We start from the raw sequence: 20,346 nt of genomic DNA on the forward strand, positions 1-20,346 counted from the left end.
TTGGTGAATTTCCCATGGGGCTCAGCACATCACCTTGCTTGAAACAGAAAATGTTTTATGAATAAATGAATAAAATGAATAGTCAATGAGAGTGGTGATTTACTTGAAAAGGTGCTAATTTTTTGGTAGTGGTAATGGTCCTTATAAAAGATTCAATTCATTCAACAAATGTTTGTGATCATCTAGGGTATGTCAAACATCGTTCCAGAGCTGAGAAAAAACATATAAGTCCCTGCCAGCATGGGGCTTCATTCCAGTGATATCAACAGACAATGAACAAATACAGAATTTATGAGAACATAATGGAAGAGGCATATGCTGTAGATAAACATTACATATGAATGAGGAATAAAGATTTTTGAGTGTAAGAGATGGCTAGACAATGCTTCATGAGAAGATGTTTGACTGAAGATCTCTGTGTAGCTAGAGAGTAAACCTTGAGTGGAAGAATATTCCAAGCAGAGGCAGCAGCAGGTGGTAGGCCCTAGGGTAGGAGAGGGACCGATATAAAAAACAGCAAGCAGACAGGACACTGTGACTGGGGTGCAATTAGTGAAGGACAGAACTTGGAGCTTCTGCCTGTATTTGGTCATCACAAAAAGTCTTAAAAATTTGTATTGTAGAGGATAACTATACCAAATGCCCTGTTGTTTATAGTAAGATTAGGCAACATTCTAGAATGAACCAGATTAAATCTGGATGACTAGATATAATTTTGGATTCTTCAAAGCTGTTGACACTGAATAACAAAGTTGTAAAGTCAGTGGAAAGAACAAAACCGGGATGTTTTGACACTTCATGGTGTCACTAAATCTCTACCATGCTGCTCACATAAAATCAAGAGGGAGCTCTTTCCTAGGGTATCCAACTCAGATCACTTCCTGCTTCATCTGTCCTCTAAATGTTATGAGCACGCACCTTTTATGCTTGTCCATTTGTATCTGTTTGAGATGAAGGAGGTGAAGCTGCAGGGGACAGCAGCATCTCTAATAGCTACTGCCTAACTTGACAGGGTGGTGACCCTGATTATAATCCAAGATGAAGATGATTGGCAACCAGAAATTTGTAATATCAAAATATTCTGCAAATATGTGTTCATATGGCTGAACTGACTTAATGAAAATTGACTTTTTTTCAGATAATTTTGAGGGTAAGGCACATACACCAAAACCAGCTTATTTATTTCAAGTGTTTATGTGGCTCAATGCAATACCTGCAGTTTAAAACATTGCTTGACTGGTTTAGGTTTTTCTTAATGACATATGACAGGAAGCCACACCTGTCATTTGTTAATGGATGGTTGTAGGCTTTCATCTGCTAGAAAATTAGATGTTTTACATGAGTCCTCTCCCATTGTGCCAGCCAAGGAGCATCCCAACATCTAGACACACACACATACACACACACACACACACACACACACACACACACACACCCAAACACACACACACACTTCTTTCTTGCCTATGCCTTATTAAAAAGAGGGACCCCAATCCTTTTTCCTTTTCGTGGTACTGAGGATTGAACTCAGGGCCTTACATATGCTCAGCAAGCGCTCTATTACTGAGCTGCATCCCCAGACATTTTTAGTTATTTTTGTTGAGACAGGATCTCACTAAACTGCTCAGACTGGCCTTGAACTTGTTTATCCTCCTGCTTCAGAGATTATGGGTGTGCACCATTACTAGTATCCTAAATCTTGTGTAAAAAGTCATCATCTGAAATATAAATGTTTCACCCAAAAGTTTCAAGACACACACAGTCTAAATTCATTATTTTATGTTTGTTCTATATGTTGCATTTCTAAAGGGGAAGAGATTAACATTATTAAGTAACTACTACTGCATTATTCCAAGCACTTCTGTTTCTGTGGGCCCAAACAACACCATGAAGGAATTCTATGGGTTCAGGATCATACAACAACACAGATAGATGAGGTCCTTGGCACACTCCCATAGAATTCATAGAGGTGAAGTGAGAATTAGTGTTGGGTCCCCAAGGTCTGTGCATCTGGCAGAGTTTAATGGGAAAATAGAGGTTCAAATCCCATAGCTGCTATTTTTGATCCGATGATTATAGGCAAATAAATGCCTCACTCTAAGCCTCAGTGTCTCAAAATCCTGATTTAGAGGGTTGTCGAGAAGATTAGAGACAATGTATGCATGGTGCCAACACAGGTAGATATTTCCTTTATCCCCTTGATAAAGTGCAGTGTGAGGAACAGCATCCTCATCACTAAGGAGTTGTCTGGTTACCAGGATCTCAGGCACCACTTCAGACCCCCTGAATCACATTCTGCATTTTAACAAAATCCTAAGTGATTCTAGTGCACATGAGAGTTTGAAGTTCAATTCTCTATTACCACCCTAATTATGCCAAAGTGACAGCAAGCTACCAGGCATTGGTGGTCAATCATAGTCATCATTTGTATTTCAATCATATTTTCCATTGGGCCTTCCCAATATGGCAAATCCTGAACTTACTGATCCATGGAATCTCTTGTCCAGTGCATATGGGACACATTCTGTGTGATAATCCAATCATATTCTCTGAGTATTATTTGTGGACTAATAACCAATTGAAATATTTAAAAAATAAATTTGGTAAGACTGGGTCACATGAACTACTGATTATCAAGAACACAGATGAGTAGCATCAAAAGAGAAACAAAAAAATCAACCTCTTTTGCATTTTTTTCCTTTGAATTTTTAAAATAAAAAATAATCTCAGGCCCCAATAATTTTGAAATGTCAATGATGGGATTTTTCTGTAAATATGCTTTGTATTTTACAAAATGCTTTCATACACCTTGTATCCTTTAATTATCAGACAGTCCTGGACAGCAGGTACTCCAGTCTGTTATGAATGCAGAGGGGAGAGATGGTATCTTTTTTGGGGTGCTGCCAACTATAGTTTTTGTGAGTGTAAGCCTCTTTCTGAACAACAATTACCAACACACAAACTTTGAAGATAAACGTCAGCCATCTTCACCTCTAGCTGACATATTCACAATGAAATATTCTCCTCTGACCTGGTTAGATTTAGATCAGAAATGGTGTGGTTCTCTAGGAATGGGGGTGGGGAAGGCCAGGGAAGCAGGAGGCTGGGGAGTGCTGGGGGGATGTTCTTCAGCACCAGTCTTCTCTCTTTGGGTAGCAAATTTCTTTATACAGCCCATGGGATTGTAGTCCAACAATGGCAGGTGACATTCCCTTGGATGGGACACACAGGGCAGTGGTCCGATCCTGGGGAAGGCTCTTATTTTCTTTTTGCTAGTAGGCAGCTCTGAATTCTCCCTCTGGAAATGCCTCCTCTTCCTCAGGCCATGCATTATGTAGCTCTAGTAACCTGGAGAGTTTAGTGCCTGTCCTCTGGCAGGGTCTAGTCAACAGGCAGGATGTACATCTAACTCAGTCTTTGAGGAATAACCTTATTCCTAAATCCAAACAAAACCCAAACAACAACAACAAAATTAACCTAAATGAAGTCCTCGGCCTCAGTGTGTGATAACTGTGAGGAGTGATGTTTGAGACCAACTATGGCAATGGATTGCCCTGTCTCTACTGTATCAGCTGCAATGAGCAAACAGAAAAGCCAGCCACAGAAACCAAACTGAGCCCTGCCCCATAAGAGGAGGCAATGCCAATCTCCACACATAACAAGAATTCCATTTCTTTATCTCCGAGAGTTCACTTGACTTGAAAAGCTGTTACTGCTAGAAGGAAAATAGTATTAAAAATAAAAATAATAGATAGGCTTCTACAACTCAACCCCTTTTGATTTCGGGCTTAATTTCATGGAGATTAAAACAGTCACTTTGGTTGAAAAGGACACGAGCACCCAGCTGGCTAAGGAACAATTGTGCAATATTTATGGACTGGTTTAAAGAACTCACAGTTGTAGAATGAACTCCATGCCCTGGAGAGTTTCCAAAAAACATTATTAAGGACTTTTAAATGTTAAGGTTTGCATATGGGTTCTTTTTCTTGAGTGTATGTGTGTGTACTCTTGTGTGTACATGTGCACATGAACACATGCATGTGTATGTGTGCATGTATATTTCCTGCTTGATAAGTCATGCTAACAGGAGTACCTTGAAGAAATAACCCTATTAATGTGGCCTGACACCTGGAGGGGCCAGGTAGTTGTTTCCATCATGAGCCTGGTACATGGACTTGGTGAACATTTGATTTAAGTAGTCAGTCCTTCCTCTGACATCTAGTAGGTGACCAGCCTCCCAGATCCCTCTTCCTAGCTTGAATCAGTTGATAACTTTGCACACACCAAGCAGGTCTTCAAAGTCATAAGAAATGAAGAGGCCTTACCTGCTGATGCAGTAGAAAGCAATGAGCCGGAATAAATCCGCAAAACTGATTCCTGAGCCTTCCAGGGAAAAGGCTGGAAAAGAGAGATTTCAGAAATAGGCTGAGTTTCCCTGAGTGCATTTGGGAAAGGAAAGGCCTTCTAATGCAGCATGTGCAGGACAATCTTGGTCCTCTCAAACTACTGTGTGGCTTATCAGAACCAGCTGCAAGGAGGATGTGTGACAGGCAGGCTCAGGCCAGTAAACAGTCGGGTGGCCCAGAGCTTCAGCCCTTGACTCACGCCAAGCACATGCTCCAAGGCTTGGTAAACAGACTAGACAGACTTGAATTGCACAACTATGTTTCTTTCCCCTTAAAGTCAAGAGCACAAGGTAGGATGGGGCAGGGACCAGTTTGCACTTGACAGCACTGGGGCACAACTCACCCTACCCTTGACCCTTCATCCCTGTAAACATGGACCTCCTGGGCTACACTCCTTTCTGCCAAACCAGGGTACTTCTGGTTAAGTCACATGGTAAAGAAAGGAATGGGGACCTGATCTTTCACATCTCCCAGAAATGAACTTTTGGGGAAGTTCAGTATGAAAGATTCTAAAGCCATGTCCTCTCACCTGGTCCCCTTGTACAAGTTTCTGAATGGAAAATGCATTCTGGCAAGAAGTTGCACCATTTTTTTTCCCTCTTCCAAATGGTTTGGCAGTGAGTAGTGTGACTTGGAATACTTATGTGGTTATCAACCACCCCTCACACCACCTCTGCAGAGATTCTACTCATACTGTCCTCCCTCCAAAAGCATCCCCCCAAATCCTCAGTGTTACAAAGATGTACTCAATCAGGTATGCTTTATTTCCTTTACTGTTTTTTGATACCAGGGATTAAACACAGGGGCACTTAACCACTAAGCCATATCCCAGTCTTTTTTGTATTTTATTTAGAGACAGGGTCTTGCTGAGTTGGTTAGGGCCTCACTAGATTGCTGAGGCTGACTTTGAAATAGTGATCTTCCTGCCTTAGCCTCCTGAGATGCTGGGTATTTCCTTTTTTAATGCTCTAAACCATTATTCACCTGCTTATTTTGTTTATTTTGCTTATTTGGTATTTCTTCTCTTTCTTTTTTGGAGGGGGAGGGTACCAAAGATTGAACTCAGGGGCACTCGACCACTGATCCACATCCTTAGCTCTATTTTGTATTTTATTTAGAGACAGGGTCTCACTGAGTTGCTTAGCACCTCACTTTTGCTGAGACTGGCTTTGAACTTGTGATCCTCCTACCTCAGCCTCCCCAGCTGCTGGAATTACAGGTACACAACCACTGTGCCTGGCCTTATTTGATATTTCTGAAGTATCCCCCCAAAACATCCATACCTCTACACATATACTGTCACAGGCAGACATACACATATACACAAACAACAAACCCACATGTGTACCGTAATCTCTTGAGTTCAGGAGCACGAAACCTGTTTTGGATAGATAAATATTTCTGAGCCTCGGTTTTCTCATAGTAGTATTTTGGACAATAATAACATTTTCCTTGTATTCTAAAGGGTCATAATGGGAACTGAATTTTTAAAAAGTGAAATAATTTATGTGAAAGCACTATACACAAATATGAGGTGGTGTGTATTATGAAATCACATAAAAATATATGGCTCATTAAATCATATAATCCAAAAATAATGACAAAATTATCTATCTATCTATAATCTATTTATTTTGGGGTACTGAGGATAGGAACTTGGGCCTCATGAATGTAACTATCACTGAATTACACCCCAGCAATATTTATGCATTTCTAGAGCAAGCTCTTTTCCACCCCAATGAATAGAGAAGACGGCCTGTCTGGGAAGGTGCCATTAGGGTAGGAGCCAGGCCTGTGGGTATTACTTATGACCATTTTAATGCTTTGTCCAAACTAGTTCTTTCAATCACTTGAAGTCCCTTGGAGAGAGCTAGGGAAGTAATAGGGGTTTTGCTATACTAAGGAGGGAAATCCTCTGGCCACAGGGACCTTGATGAACACTAAGGAAGCTTTGACAAACACTGACTGTGCTTCTAGAAGATAAAGGAAGTGGCTTTCAGGCCAATTCATCACACTGAACATTGGATATTAGAAAGAATTTAATAACTAGGAAGATCTGTTGCTAGCTGGACATGGTGATGCAGGCTTATAATCCCAGCAACTCGAGAGGTTGAGGCAAGAGGATTGCAACTTCAAGGCCAGCCTTAGTGACTTAGTGAGACCCTGTCTAAAAATACAAAGGGATAGGGATGTAGCTCAGAGGTAGAATAACTTTACATTCAAAGCCTAGTCCCACACATAAGTGGTGGGGGCAGGAGATATCTCTTGTTGTGTGGCCAGCAAAGTTTTAAAAAACAATTCAGAATCACGTTATCACTTAACAAAGACCAATAATTTGCTTCATATAAACTTGTTATCTTTAAAACAACGTGTTTGAATTATATCCTCCAATTACCTCCTAATGCATTTACATCATTCTCCTGGTTCTTACTGCTCAGGAAGAAGTGTTTTACTGGCATCTTTGACCTTGTGAGTTCTGGATTTTCAAATGAACCAGAAGCAGATGATAGAAACTGGCAGGTTTTACCTCCTCCATGGATTCAGTTATAGTTCATCTGGCTCAGGGAGGCTCTGAACTCCAGGCTAAGGATAATCTTATTTTTGCCCTTGGCTTGACCTTTGTACCTCTAATTTCTTCAAATTCAGGAACTGCAGTATGGTTAGGTGGAAATAGAGAAGCAGGTGAGAATTCTGATCTCAAACTGCTTCTAAACACTACTCGTGGGCTTCACCCCTCAGTTTGCTAACTCAAGAATTGCAATAAAGCCTCCATCCCCTTTGGTGTGCAGATCCATCTTCAGATCCTTTCTTGGAGGCTGGCAGTACATCAGAACTGCGTGTTCCCTTTTTTATTTAAAACTTGGCCCCCTGTCCACACTTCACATTTCCAGTGACCAAAAAGTAGACAATAATCATGAAACAGCTGAAAGAAAACTAACACTATTGAACATCACTCTCCCTTCAAAACTTCAGTCAGTTAGTTATTCAGAGGGATAGATTCTGCCTCTGAGTAGCTACATTTTACAGAAGATTGGTGATTGCCTGGAGGGACTGTCTGCTCACGGATTAGTTACTCATAAGGATGTGCAAATACATGTTCTGGTGTTAGATCCTATAAAGGTCTCTGTTGCTGCAGTCTTTTCTGCGGCTTCATCATAGCAAACCTGAAACCAAGTCCATGCTCCACTTAACTAGGACGAGGGCAAGGAAGCCAGCCTCTATTAAGCCCCAGACATATGCCAAGCAGCAGACAGTGCACTATAAACACAGAGGCTTGTTAACAATCATTTCCCCTAGTACAGATGAGAAAACCGAGGCTCCTAAGATAGGTTACCTGCCTTGTCATCAAAGTCAGGACTCAGACCCATGTCTGTCTGTCTGAAAGCCCAGGCCCCTTTCAGGAGACCTAAGGCCCTCATGTCAACCCAGACCTCACCATCCAATAACCACTTACTGTATGTGCTTTCCTTTATGGCAAACTCCTTGAGTGGGGCTCCAAATTCACAGGGCAGGCGAAGGGAGAGGACTTTCTTTTGCATTTTGGTGGATTTACGAACCAGAAAGATCTAGTAGAGGGAGGAGAAATTCAAGTTTAGGAAACATCTAGAAGACTGGAACCTGGGCATATGATTTTTAAGACAACCAACTCCAGGAATAGAACCCCTTTCCCAGTTGTACTACATGGCTACCACAGGACACCCCAAAGAAAGGGGTGCTCATGGAGCATGCTGAAGATTCCTTTTTTTGATAATTGGCTTCAAAAGAATTTTATTTTTCCTTTGAACCAAACTTTTCCAGGAAGCTAAGAACTCCTTCAGTCAGCATAAGCATTTTAAATGTGGTGACTGTTTCACTGCTATGGTTACATATTCTCTATAAATTCTAATCACAGGTAACACGGTTAAACCATAGGTGGTGAATTGGGGGTTTATTGACTCACTTAGCTCATGGTGTATTCAAAATAGGAATTTGAATTTGTTGCCAGCAGAGAAAAAGCAGGTTTTTTGTTTGTTTGTTTTTTACATTAAAATATGAATTTCTAGGGGCTGGGGTTATGGCTCAGTGGCAGAGCGCTTGCCTAGCATGTGTGAGGCACTGGGTTTGATTCTCAGCACCACATATAAATAAATAAAATAAAGTCCATAGAAAACTAAAAATATATGTTTAAAAATATGAATTTCTAGATTTTTTTGAAAAAATAAGATTTTAGGGCATAAGGTGTGGTAGCACACACCTGTAATCCCAGTGGCTCAGGAGGCTGAGGCAGAGGATTACAAATTCAAAGCCAGTCTCAGAAATTTAGCAAGGCCCTAAGCAACTTAGTGAGACCCTTTCTCTAAATGAAAAATAAAAAAGGGCTGAGGATGTGGCTCAATGGTTAAGCACCCCTGGGTTCAATCCACAGCATAAATAAATAAATAGATACTATATTACATATGTATAATTACATAATAATAGTTATATATAGAATATGTGTGTGTGTGTGTGTGTGTGTGTGTGTGTGTGTGTGTGTATGTCAGAGCTAACAGACAAGATAACAATAATCCTCCAGAGACAAAAAATGGCTGCTCCATTGGAAGGGAGGTGGGCATGCTCTGAGGTTCACCCTGGTTAAAATCAAGGCTAACCACTTACTCCTAAGTTCACTTTTGAACAGTTCCTTCTACGTCCCAATATTGTACTTTAAACTAACCCAACTCCCAGTGTTGACCTCAGAACACCATTCTGGCATGTCACTGCAGAGGCAAATACTCCACATACTACTTACTGTGCAGGCTGTGTACTGCATAACTCCAGTAGGCATCATCTGCCTGGCCTACCAACCAAGTGCTGCTTTCTAGAGTGTGCTGTGTGGTAGCATTGGCTAGGTCCTGGCTCCCTTCCGTAGTATATGAACCTTCTCCTGTTGTATTTCTTTAGCTACTTCTATTTTCTGGATTTGGACATCTGAGTCTTCACTCCTGTATCTTTGTCTAGCCTTCATTTTCCTCATCTAATCTTTACTCTCATTACATTAAGTTAATAGCTCCTGAGATACTTTACTGGGGAGGGAGTGAATATGGGAATTGGGTATTTGGTGAGGAGTGACCCAGGAAGACCTTTCAGCTCTCTTTTTTCCTAGTATCCATAGGGAAGCATCTGTGGAATCCATCCAGTTCATTTATCTGGAGACTCAATATCTCTGGGCCACCCCAAAATTGAAACAGATGCTTCAAAAATAGTATCCTGATAGGTAAGGGGCCTAAGCACCCCTGAGAGGCAACTGTTGGAGGGGAAGCATCGCTCCCGTTGCTGGTCTGACTTCATCCTCACTGTCCTCAGCCTGCTCTGTCTCACCAAGAAAGCCCTGTCCAGGGATCAGGTAGGTGAATGGAGAGAACATTCTGCCCAGCTTGTTCTGCACGCAGGTCTCAGCAGGAATACACATGCCCTACCATAGGTGGGGAGCTGGGCAGGGAGGGAACTGTTGCCTGGCAACATGGCCATGTCTTGCTTCAGTATTTTTGGCAGAAATGCAAGAGCAGATAACTCAACTGGCAAAAAGCAGGGCCTTACAGAAGGGGGTTCCTGATCATACAGACCCAAACTGGTGGCAATAACCTGATGTGCTGGCCAAGGAATTCTTCACAAGGATGATCAAACACTGTATGCTTCATTACCATGAGCATGTTCCAAAAGAGGTTTCAACAATGTTTGTTTCTGTCTGTTCTTATAAATGAAAAAGTAATGACAGACAGGTTCTGGCTATAAGGAAACTTAAAAGTTCAGTTTTGTGCCCTAGTGTTATGTCATTTCTCAGCCAGCTACTGAAGGAATGCTCATCTTGTCTCCCACCTATTTCTTAGTTTTATCTATTTTCATGTATTTTAAGTCTGTGATGTGTTATCTTTATCTTTCTTTTTTTTTTTGGAAGTAGACACTGCACAATGGAATGTTTTTGCAATGATGGGCATGTTCTCTCTTCTGTGCCATCCAATATGGCAGTCATCTATGGGTCATGGACACTGGAAATGTGGCTAGTGTACCTGAGGGACAAAATTCCTAATTTTATTTATTTTAATTTATGAGAGTCTAAGTAGTCACATGGGATAAGAGGCTACCATATCAGACAAAACAGAATATATAAATTATTGAATAACATATTTTGAGGAATTTCTATGGAGTTATGGAGTGGCCCTGATGACATAATGGTCTTGGATAGACAGTACTTGAAGAAACTAAATCAAATTTGGATTCATATGAAAAGCCTCTGAGAAAGATGAAGAAAAAGAGAATCTCATCAGTAGCCAGAGCAGTCATGTTCATGGACATAGAATTATAGAAAGCTCGTTCCCAAGTAGGATGGCTGAGCCCTAAAGGGTTCCCAGGTTCAGAATGAAAGGAGGGCTGCAGGGCCAACTGAGGACCCCAGAATCGGGCTCATCCTCTCTATAGACTCAAAAATGAGGTGTATGGCCTCTGGCCGGCACTCTTCTTCATTATGCAGATGACCTTGGACCCTATTGAACCTTGTACCTCCCTGGTAACAGAGCAGACAAAGTCAGAAAGAAAAAACTGTGAAAGGCTTTTTTCCTGGGAGCTGCCTCTATAGTTTCCAAAATTTCCCTGCATTTCAGCTGAGACTCATCCCAGGAAACATGCTCCCTACCAGCTAACAAGAACTTTCCCAAACTAATTCCAAGTATTTGTCTTTAAGGCAGCAGAAACCCTGGCTGCTTCAACCTGTCTCCAAAGATTCTGGTCTTACCCCTGGAGGCTGGGACTGCAGGATTTCTGCTGCTTCTTCCTCACTTAGACCCAGCTGCAGCCATATGGGGTGGGTGTGGAGAAGCCGGTCCAAGATGCTGAGCCTGTTGGAGAGACTGTCATAGCCAGAGTCCCGGGGACAGGTCTTCACATCCTTTTCTTCAAAATAGCCACCATCCTTGTGTCTTACCATGCTGGGAGAAAGAGAAGGGCCAGGGTCAAATGGCTGCTTCTAATGTCCCTAACAAAGAGACCATTCCTATAAGCTCATAGGGCAGACCTATCAGAGCACATGCACCATATTGGGTCACCACCTTATTGTCTTCTACTCAAGACTGAAAGCTTTGCAGGCAGATAGGTCTTTTATTTTACTTTATAATAGAGAGTACTTTGTAGTCAAGAGATCCAACCTTCTTCTTCTAATCCCATTTTCAAAAGGCTCTATGTATTCTAAATACTGTTTAGTTCAGGTTTCATCTGGTATAAACAATTTCTTCCTTTGAGGACAGAACTCTAAATACTAAATTCTACATATAGTATCCACAGGGTCTTGATGTTCAAGAGCATTCATCATAAGCACAAATATGGCCCCACTTTAAAGGCAAAATACACATATGTATGTTCATTTTGGAACCGAATGATTGGATTTTGCTTTTTCTTCCAAATCTAAGCATTTTTACTACCCCTATTTGTAGTAGAACCCCATAGCGGCATGGTGCTCTGTTATTCATAAAAATATATTGACATTACTCATAAAAGCCAACAAATGGAAACAACCCAAATGCCTATTAATTGATTGATGGATCAACAAATGTAGCCTAGCCTCACAATGGAATATTATTCAGTCATAAAAAGAGTGAATTAACAACACATAGATAAACCTTGAAGATATTTTGCTAAGTGAAAGAAGCCAGACACACAGGCCATGTCATGTATGATCCCATTTACACGAAAAGTTCAGAATAGGTAAATCCTCAGACAGTGGATTAGTGGTCACCATGAAATGGAGGAAAAGGAAAATGGAGAATGATTGCAAATTAGTACCAGGTTTCTTTTGGAGCAATGGAAATGTACTGATATTAAGCAGCAGTGATAGTTGTACAACTTTGTGAATATACGGAAAACCCTGGATGAATCACACAACTAACTGAAAAAGGTGAGTGTTAGAGTATGTGAATCATATCAATTAATAACTCATATTGACCTCCTTAGATACCTATTCTGTCAGGGACCACTTAATTCCTGTTTTATAAGTAAGAAGTTCAAGGCCCAAGAAGTCATTGAGCTGTCCAGGGTTATCAATAGCCAAACAACGGCAGAGCTAAAAATTGAAAAGAAGGTTTTGGTGTTGATCCAACTTTGTGGGTAACAAGTAGGATTAGAACACAGGACTGTTGGTTTCCACATGGTACTATATGCGAGGCTCTTTACAGTCTCCCATTTGTTCTTCATAATAGCCCTGAACCATAGGTACTATGATTCTGGTTTGTTTGTTTGTTTTGGGGGGATACTGGAGATTGAACTCAGGGGCACTCAACCACTGAGCCACATCTCCAGCCCCATTTTTGTATTTTTTAATTTAGAGACAGGGTCTCATTGAGTTGCTTAGCACCTCAACATTGCTGAGGCTGGCTTTGAACTCGTGATCCTCCTGCCTCAGTCTCCGGAACCTCTGGGATTACAGGTGTGCGTCACTGTGCCGGCTTGATTCTGATTTTTTAAAAAGAGGATCAGGAGGCTCAGACCAGTTAAGTATCTTCTTCAAAGTTATGCCCCTACTTAGAAGGAAAGGGCTGAAATCCTAGTACAAGGCTACTTGGCACTGGTATTTCTCTTCTCTCCCACAGTCAGAACTGACAATTCCCTGGCTCTCAAGGGGCAGGCTGTCAACATGGCCCTGAGGCAGCCAGCAGGAACATCAGATCTGACCGTTCATGTCTTAATGGATGAGTGAGCTCAGCTTGGGAAACATAGTCTTCAAACATCTAAGCCCAAAGAAACTGCAGTGTGTGGCCTGGATAAAGTCTCCAAGACTGAGAAGGATGAAGGATGAAATCGAATGGAAAGTGGAAATGGGAAGAGTGATATTGTCCATAGGAACTTTGCTCCTAAGACATGGGACTGAACACAGAAAAAGCCAATGTATGCTGATTATGTTTGAGTGTGTAGACCCCATCACATGAGCCACAATGTTAGCACATAGGCTGGCCAGAGACCTCATTCTACCCTCAAACCATCTTTCAACTTTCTTCAGATCTAAAGAATCTCATGCTTCCATTTAAGATTGATCTGTTAGGCCAAGCATGGTGGCTATCCCCTGCAGTCCCAGATATTTGAGAGGCTGAGGCAGAGTATTGCTTGAGTTCAGCAGATTGAGCTCAGTTTGGGTACACGGAGAGATCCTGCCTCAACAAAGAAAAACAAAAAAGAAGATATATCTTTTATATCCTCTCTAATATGTGCAAGTTTTCCTTTGCTTCTGCTACAAGTTTCCAGATAGGATAATTTCAGGTGGGTACATTTTCTTCATTTTGCAAATGCCATTCCAGTACCTTTGGGTATCATGAAGTGAATGTTTGCAGCTAAAAGAACAAACTCTTCCAAAGGAAGCTAGTATTAAAACTCCTTTCACATAAGCTAACTTTGTACCAGTGATTCTTAACCTTGGCTGCCCAGAAAAATCATCTGAAAAGTTTAAAAACAAAGTCAATGGCCAAATTGCACCTGGATCAAATGGACAAGGCAGAGGGGTGGGAAGCATACATCAGAATTTGTGGAAGTCTCTCCAGGAGACCCCAATGCACATCTAAATTTACAACTACTGCTTAGGATCAGCACATGCCAAATTTGAGAGCCTGCGCAGAGATCCCCTTGGGTTTGTGGAGCCCCAGTTTCCTGGGTTCTACCCCAGGGTTTCTGATTTTCCAGGTATGGCATGACCAGACAGCAGATTTCTAACAAACTATCTATGGGTGACACTGACGTTATTAATCTGAGGACCCTACCTTCTGCAGTACTTGCTTGAAAGCCAAGCATAAAAGATGCAGGTTAACTCTGATCCAGTTAGGTGTTTGGTTTTGTTAGGGGGCTGGGGAATGGGGATGGGAAGAATGCCATGAAGGAATTCTAGGAGCTCAAATCAAGAAATATTTTGCAACTGGGGTGTAGCTTAGTGGAAGAGTGCTTGCCTAGGCCCCAGGATGGATCCCCAGTCCTAGGAGATTAAAAAAAATTGCATTCCTGCCACCTCTAGTTTCCAGTTGACTATATTTTTCCAAGACCAAAGATGACAGTCTCTAATACAATAATTTGTGCCACTTGTATGTATGGTGAGGAAATAGGTTGACACTTCTTCCTTCCTTTGGGATGCATATCCTGTGACTCCTCTCTTGTTTCAAGATGCTAAAAGCCTTTGTTCTAATAATTGACCTCAGCCTAAAAAGCCAAGCCCCAGACAGGAAGATGGTAGATAAGATACATGGAGCCTCTTAAAGAAGCAACCACAAATTAAGATCTTGTCCTTGCAAATGACTACTCCTTGATTTTGGCTAGCCATCTGAGATTTATAGTATGTTACTACAGGACAAAGTGGCTTTTTATCAGGGACAACCTTCAAAAAAGAATTAATTAATGAAATGTGGAGTGCATTATGGATTCCATCATCCCAGTCTGAGCCCCTTTACCAGGCCAGGTGCCTATGCTCTGGATGTTGTGGGCATTAACCACTAAAAGCTCACAAGAGCCTCACTTCTGGAAATGCCTGGGTTACACACCCTGCTGATGGCATATTAATTGTGGCTATGATCCAGTAGGTTTCTTATCTCAAGAAGTTAAGCACCCATAACTTTTAGGGTGCTCTCCACACTCCCTGTGAGGGCTGAGCCCACATCTTTGCCTTGTTCTTCCTCTGTCTCATTCCGTGTTACTCACTCCTTCATAGACTGCTCCTGACAGCCTTCCTCTAGAAATCACTTGCACAGGGGCTGGTGATGTGGCTCAAGCAGTAGCGCGCTCGCCTGGCATGCGTGAGGTCCTGGTTCTATTCTCAGCACCACATACAGTGTTTTGTCCGCCAAAAACTAAAAAATAAATATTAAAAATTCTCTCTCTCTGTTTAAAAAAAAATAGAAATCACTTGCACAATAATCCCTGTATCAGTTTCTGGCTCTGAAGAACCCTACCTATGACAGAACCTGCTGAAATGAATAGGAATTAATAATTTTCAAGGCAGATGTCTACATGCAAATAAGAGGAAAGGCAAAGAATTTGTGATTTATATAAGGTAAGCCACTGTGTGATATAATCCAGGAGGTTCTAATAATGACATTGTCACAGGGGAATGGCCAGAGTGCCAGCCTCAGGGCTAGAAGCAGGGTATCCCTCTCCTAGTTCAGTCAGGCAGGGAAAACCTTGTTCAGGTTCCTGTCTGAGCCTTGACTTTCTGAAAATAGTAATTGATAATAACTCCACCTGCAGGTAGTAATTGATGAAAGCAAGAATTGTGCATGGACGCGAAAACCAAGAAGTCAAAGATTGTTAGGAAACAGGATATTCACGGTTTTAAAATATCACTCCACAGATCACTAAATTACTGATGAAGAGAGAAGGTAATATGACAGTGGAGAAACCCAGAGGACACCATCTTAACCAAATGATCAATGTTAACCCCTCCAAGAGGAGAGACCCTGACATCACACACCTACAATGTGAGGCTCTGAGAACAACCAGGTAGTTCTTTCTGCCTATAAATTTGTTAAACCTGATTCTATACAGGAGGAAACAATGAGACAAATCCATCTTGGGGGACTTTCTGCAAAATGAATAACTTCAGAAATGTCAGATGTTTGGCTAGGAGTGTACGTCAGTGGTAGAAAACTTGTCTAGCAAGTGCAAGGCTCTGATCCCCGGCACTGTCCCTGCAAAAAGGCAGATGCCATAAAATATGTTTTTTTAAAGACTGTAAAATTACTATAGACTAAAGAAGATAAAAATCTGATTACTACATTGAATGCATGGACTTGATCTTTCATGACACCATATTTTTTTATTTTTTAAAGCCTTTATTTTGTTTGTTTATTTTTATGTGGTGCTGAGGATCGAACCCAGGTCCTCGCATGTGCTTGGTGAGTGCTGTACCACTGAGCCACAGACACCATAATTTTTTAAAAGTGCTACAAAGGCTAATGAAATATTTGTATATATTAGATAATATTGTGTCAATGTTTAATTTTCTGAATGTGATAATTTTCTTATGATTAAAAGTTCTTAGGATATATACACCAGTGAATTTATATGCAAAGCGTGAAAATGTTTGAAAGTGTCACAGGGTGACACTCCCATCACCCTCCAAATAATAAAAAGAAAATGAAGGAAAAAACACAGAGATAAAGCAAGTGTACAAAGTTTCAGCAATTGGTGAATTTTGGTAAGCAGTAGTATTCCTGTGAGTTTGTTTGGAAGTTCTAGCAGGGGAGTGTAGCTACTCTTATGAATGAAGGTCATCCTCTTTGACTGAGTGCACAGCTTCTGGAGGGATGCACATGGAGTGGAGAGGGAGGAAGGGAACACCTACCTAGCCAGCCAGATCAACTGAATCAACCCTGGCAATCAATGGGTGACAGATGTGATAGCCAGATCGCCCTCATATCTAGCAGTATTATTCTTCCCATTTTTCTATAATGATCGAAATGTCTCGAAGTAACAAACTGGAGAAAAAGCAATGATATCTACAATGTCACTGGGTTTTTATGAGCAAAAATTCATTTATTCAATCATTAGCATCATGTCCATGTATGCAGGACTGCCATCATGGGAAGATGAATCTTGGATACAGATTCAATGCGAGGCACATATAAAAGCACTCTACAAACCATAATTGCCCCATAGATGTCAGGTGTCTATAGGGACAGAAAATAAATACGGATGGGAAAACCTCCTATATCTGTCTCTATTGCAACCAAATCCAGACCTTATGGAGGACAGGGATCCCCAACACCAGCTACTCTTGGGTCATACCTGATGTAAGGCTAATTTGTGTGTGGAATGAATGGCTTCTCCATTGGCTGGATTCCCTTTATTTTCAGGGCCAGATGTTGGTGGCCTGCAGAGGTAGAAGGCTAAGTGGCCACAGAAAGCTCATTCTGAGTGGGATAGCCATATTGACTTTGGACTTAAGTTTCATTAAAATTGATAGATCAGATTCATCTCAAGAGAAATCATGTGCAGCAGATTCCAAATAATGGATACTCCTTTTTGTCCTATTCTAGAAACACAGCAGTATGTACCAGTGTAGCTCCAAGTGACCTAAGGACCAGGTATAGATAAAAGTGTATTAAGATGGCCCCCATGTCTGTCTTAATACATCACTCCCTTCCCAAGTTCCATCCCCCAAAACACATCTGAAGTGTATGTTTTGACTTTAGAGTCCAGTCTTTTCAAATAAATGAGAGACAATTTGGCAATATACATTTAAAAAATTGGTATAAGATTATTTCAGTGGGAGAAAAAATCTTGCCCAGGAAATACAGTCAACAACTTTTCAGATAAAAGACTCATAGATCAGCTATTGAATAGCAAAAATAAAGTTCAAGGGAGTGAGATACAAAGCCAACCACTGAATTCTTATTGTCAGTTAAGATCGGTACAAGGTCTTGACAGATGTGCATGCTCTGGGTGGCTCTGCCCTCAGACTTAGGGTATAGGACCATTAAGTAAAAACTAGAGGGGTACATTATTATGGTCTAAGTTCCTGCTTCAGGTGCCAGTGGACAGACTAAAAATCAAAATGGGGTCATTCATGCTAAAAGTCAAACCAAAACCAAATTATCTGTCCTTCCAAGAGAAGGAATATAATAGCCAAACCGGACAGTTTCAATTGGCATGAGAATGAAGTTTCCTCTGCCTTCATCTTTACACAAAGTAACCAGATGTTAATCAATCAGTTACTTTTCTACTGTTCTGTCTTTCTGTCCCTGCCTTACAAGGAAACTAGTTTTGAAAAATCAGTCCATTTTTTTTTTTTTTTGCTCTTGTTTCTGCATTCTTCAAATCTTTCAGTCCATTGAACTAACTCATTGGAACTTTTATTTTATGGGATGATATGTTGCTTGATTCTAGAATAAAAAATAAGGCCAAATAAGGCCTTTAATTATTGTAATCCTGTCCTTTGATGATAGTTATATATATATATATATTTCCCAACTATGGCAAAGATATTAAATTTACCTTTCAAATGAATATTAATGCATGAAAAACATAGATCAGTTTAAAGAAAGCTACTATAAATTAATGGTAAAAATGGCATACAAATAAGAGGAAAACTGGATTCCAGGGGGAAGTTCATTTTGTAAAAGCCTCTCTTTGCCATGTTCTGTCCTCTCTCTGCTGAGTTTAAACTGCTTTTGTTTAATTTAATTATAATTAATTAATTAATTAGGTGCTGGGGATAGAACGCAGGGTCTTGCACACGCTAAGCATATGCTTTACCAATGGACTGCTCCCCCAGCCCTAAGCAGTTCTTGAATGTCCGTTGACGTACCTGACTCTTGCCTACCTGTCAAAATGGCACTCAAGTCCTAGTGGTCGGTCTCCCCTTGGTCCTTCAACTGCAAGTAATCCCGTGGCCTTGAATTCCCTTATCTACTGTCTGTACACCTGTGAGGCATTTTACCCTCTTTATTCTGCATCATATGGATCTCTTACTAGCCTGGCCTCACCCCCAGGTCATATTCGGGCTAAGCTCAGGGCAGACACTGGTAAAATACCTGCTTTCAGGATGACCAGGAGCTTGAGTAGGATTGAGCTCCAGATTGTAAGGTTCACCGCCTCTGATTCAGACTTTACTTTTGCCAGGCCCTAACAAATAGACTGCTCAGTTCTATTCTCAGGAGACAAGGCATCCTTGTCTGTGTGTTTATCAGGAAATGGGTGACAAGAGTCACCACAGCTACTAAGAGTCCTCTGGCCTTTGGCCATCTCAGAGCCTGGGGCAAGAAGAGGAGGCAGCTCCAATCCTTCCAGAATAACAAATCCAAAGTTTTATCACCTCCTTCCTTGTTGCTCATGAATTTCTCCCATGGGCTCCCTGTTTAGCCTCAGGTCAGCTGGTAAAGGGTGGGCTCTGGGAGTTAAAGCCAGTGATCAGTTTTAACCTAGAATTCTAATTCTGTGACCACCAATATAGGACATTAATGAAGTGCTTTCATTTTAGGTCACCAGCTATGCCTAGTGTGCACTAGTGTACATGAGGCCCTGGGTGTAATCTCAGCACTGGAAAAAAAAAAATCCCCAATACAGAATGCCTTATTCTAACACTGGAAAGAGATTTAGGATTCTACAGACAGCAGCTTGCTTAGCACAGGAGAAACTAGAAGATAGTATCAGCAGGAAAAATGTCCTTTGGGTAAGGCAAGTGCACTTTATGATATCCAGAGAAACCAACAGTGAGACCCCTGTACACATAGCTAGGGGGTCTTTAGCATTCTATTCTCAACAAGTTCTCATTTGCTTGAAATCTAAACTATCCATCTCTCGCACATGTGAATGAATTAACATCAAGGTGGCTTTTTTTTTTTTTTTTGGTAAGGGTTGATAATTTTTTAATAAAATTATATCTGTTATGATTTGGATATGAAGTGTCACTCCCACGTAAGCTCCAGTTCATGCAGGAATATTCAGAGGTAAAATGATTAGATTATGAGAGCTGTAACAGAATTTTAGAGTATGTCTCTCAGCAGTTCCTTGTAAACCATTAGGATCTAGCTAGTTTCAACCTTGGGCTCTGGTTGTCACCATCCTCAATTTTCAAACAGAAAAAAAGAAAGGAATGGTGTCAGGGGCAGATGTAGTTCAGGGGCTGAATGCTTGCCTAACATGTATAAGGCCCTGGATGATCCAAGCATCTGAAGAAGAAAGGAGGCCCAAGTTCATTCTGGATTATCGTGGGACCCTGACAAATGCTATCCATTTAGGGGCTTCATGGATATCTTGCCTCTCTGGGACCTCCTGTCCTCATTCTGCCCAGGTAGAGCCGTCAGCTTCATTTGACTCACAAAAGCCTTTTCACATGGCGTTGTCTCAAACAGCTACATTGGCAAGAAAGGAACAACCTGGGAGGTGACACAGCTAGAGGACCCAGGCCTCTTGCTACCAAAAGCCAATACAGGGGTTGTCTTAAGAGTTAAAGACCAAGGAC

General features: G+C 41.2%; 1 protein-coding gene across 9 annotated transcripts in view; it reads right to left on the reverse strand.

Moving 5' to 3' along the window:
* Rin2 (Ras and Rab interactor 2) overlaps positions 1-20,346 on the reverse strand; it is a 221,136-nt gene that overhangs the window by 34,653 nt on the left and 166,137 nt on the right. For all 9 annotated transcript variants that reach the window (XM_076851472.2, XM_076851470.2, XM_076851471.2 and 6 more), the window contains 3 exons: positions 11,155-11,347; positions 7,861-7,972; positions 4,326-4,398 (listed from right to left, as the gene is read on the reverse strand). In XM_076851472.2, the coding sequence (XP_076707587.2) occupies positions 4,326-4,398; positions 7,861-7,972; positions 11,155-11,347 (378 nt within the window). The remainder of the gene's footprint in view (positions 1-4,325; positions 4,399-7,860; positions 7,973-11,154; positions 11,348-20,346) is intronic.

This window comes from Callospermophilus lateralis, chromosome 3 (assembly GCF_048772815.1).
Source record: "Callospermophilus lateralis isolate mCalLat2 chromosome 3, mCalLat2.hap1, whole genome shotgun sequence".
NCBI classification, from domain to species: domain Eukaryota; kingdom Metazoa; phylum Chordata; class Mammalia; order Rodentia; family Sciuridae; genus Callospermophilus; species Callospermophilus lateralis.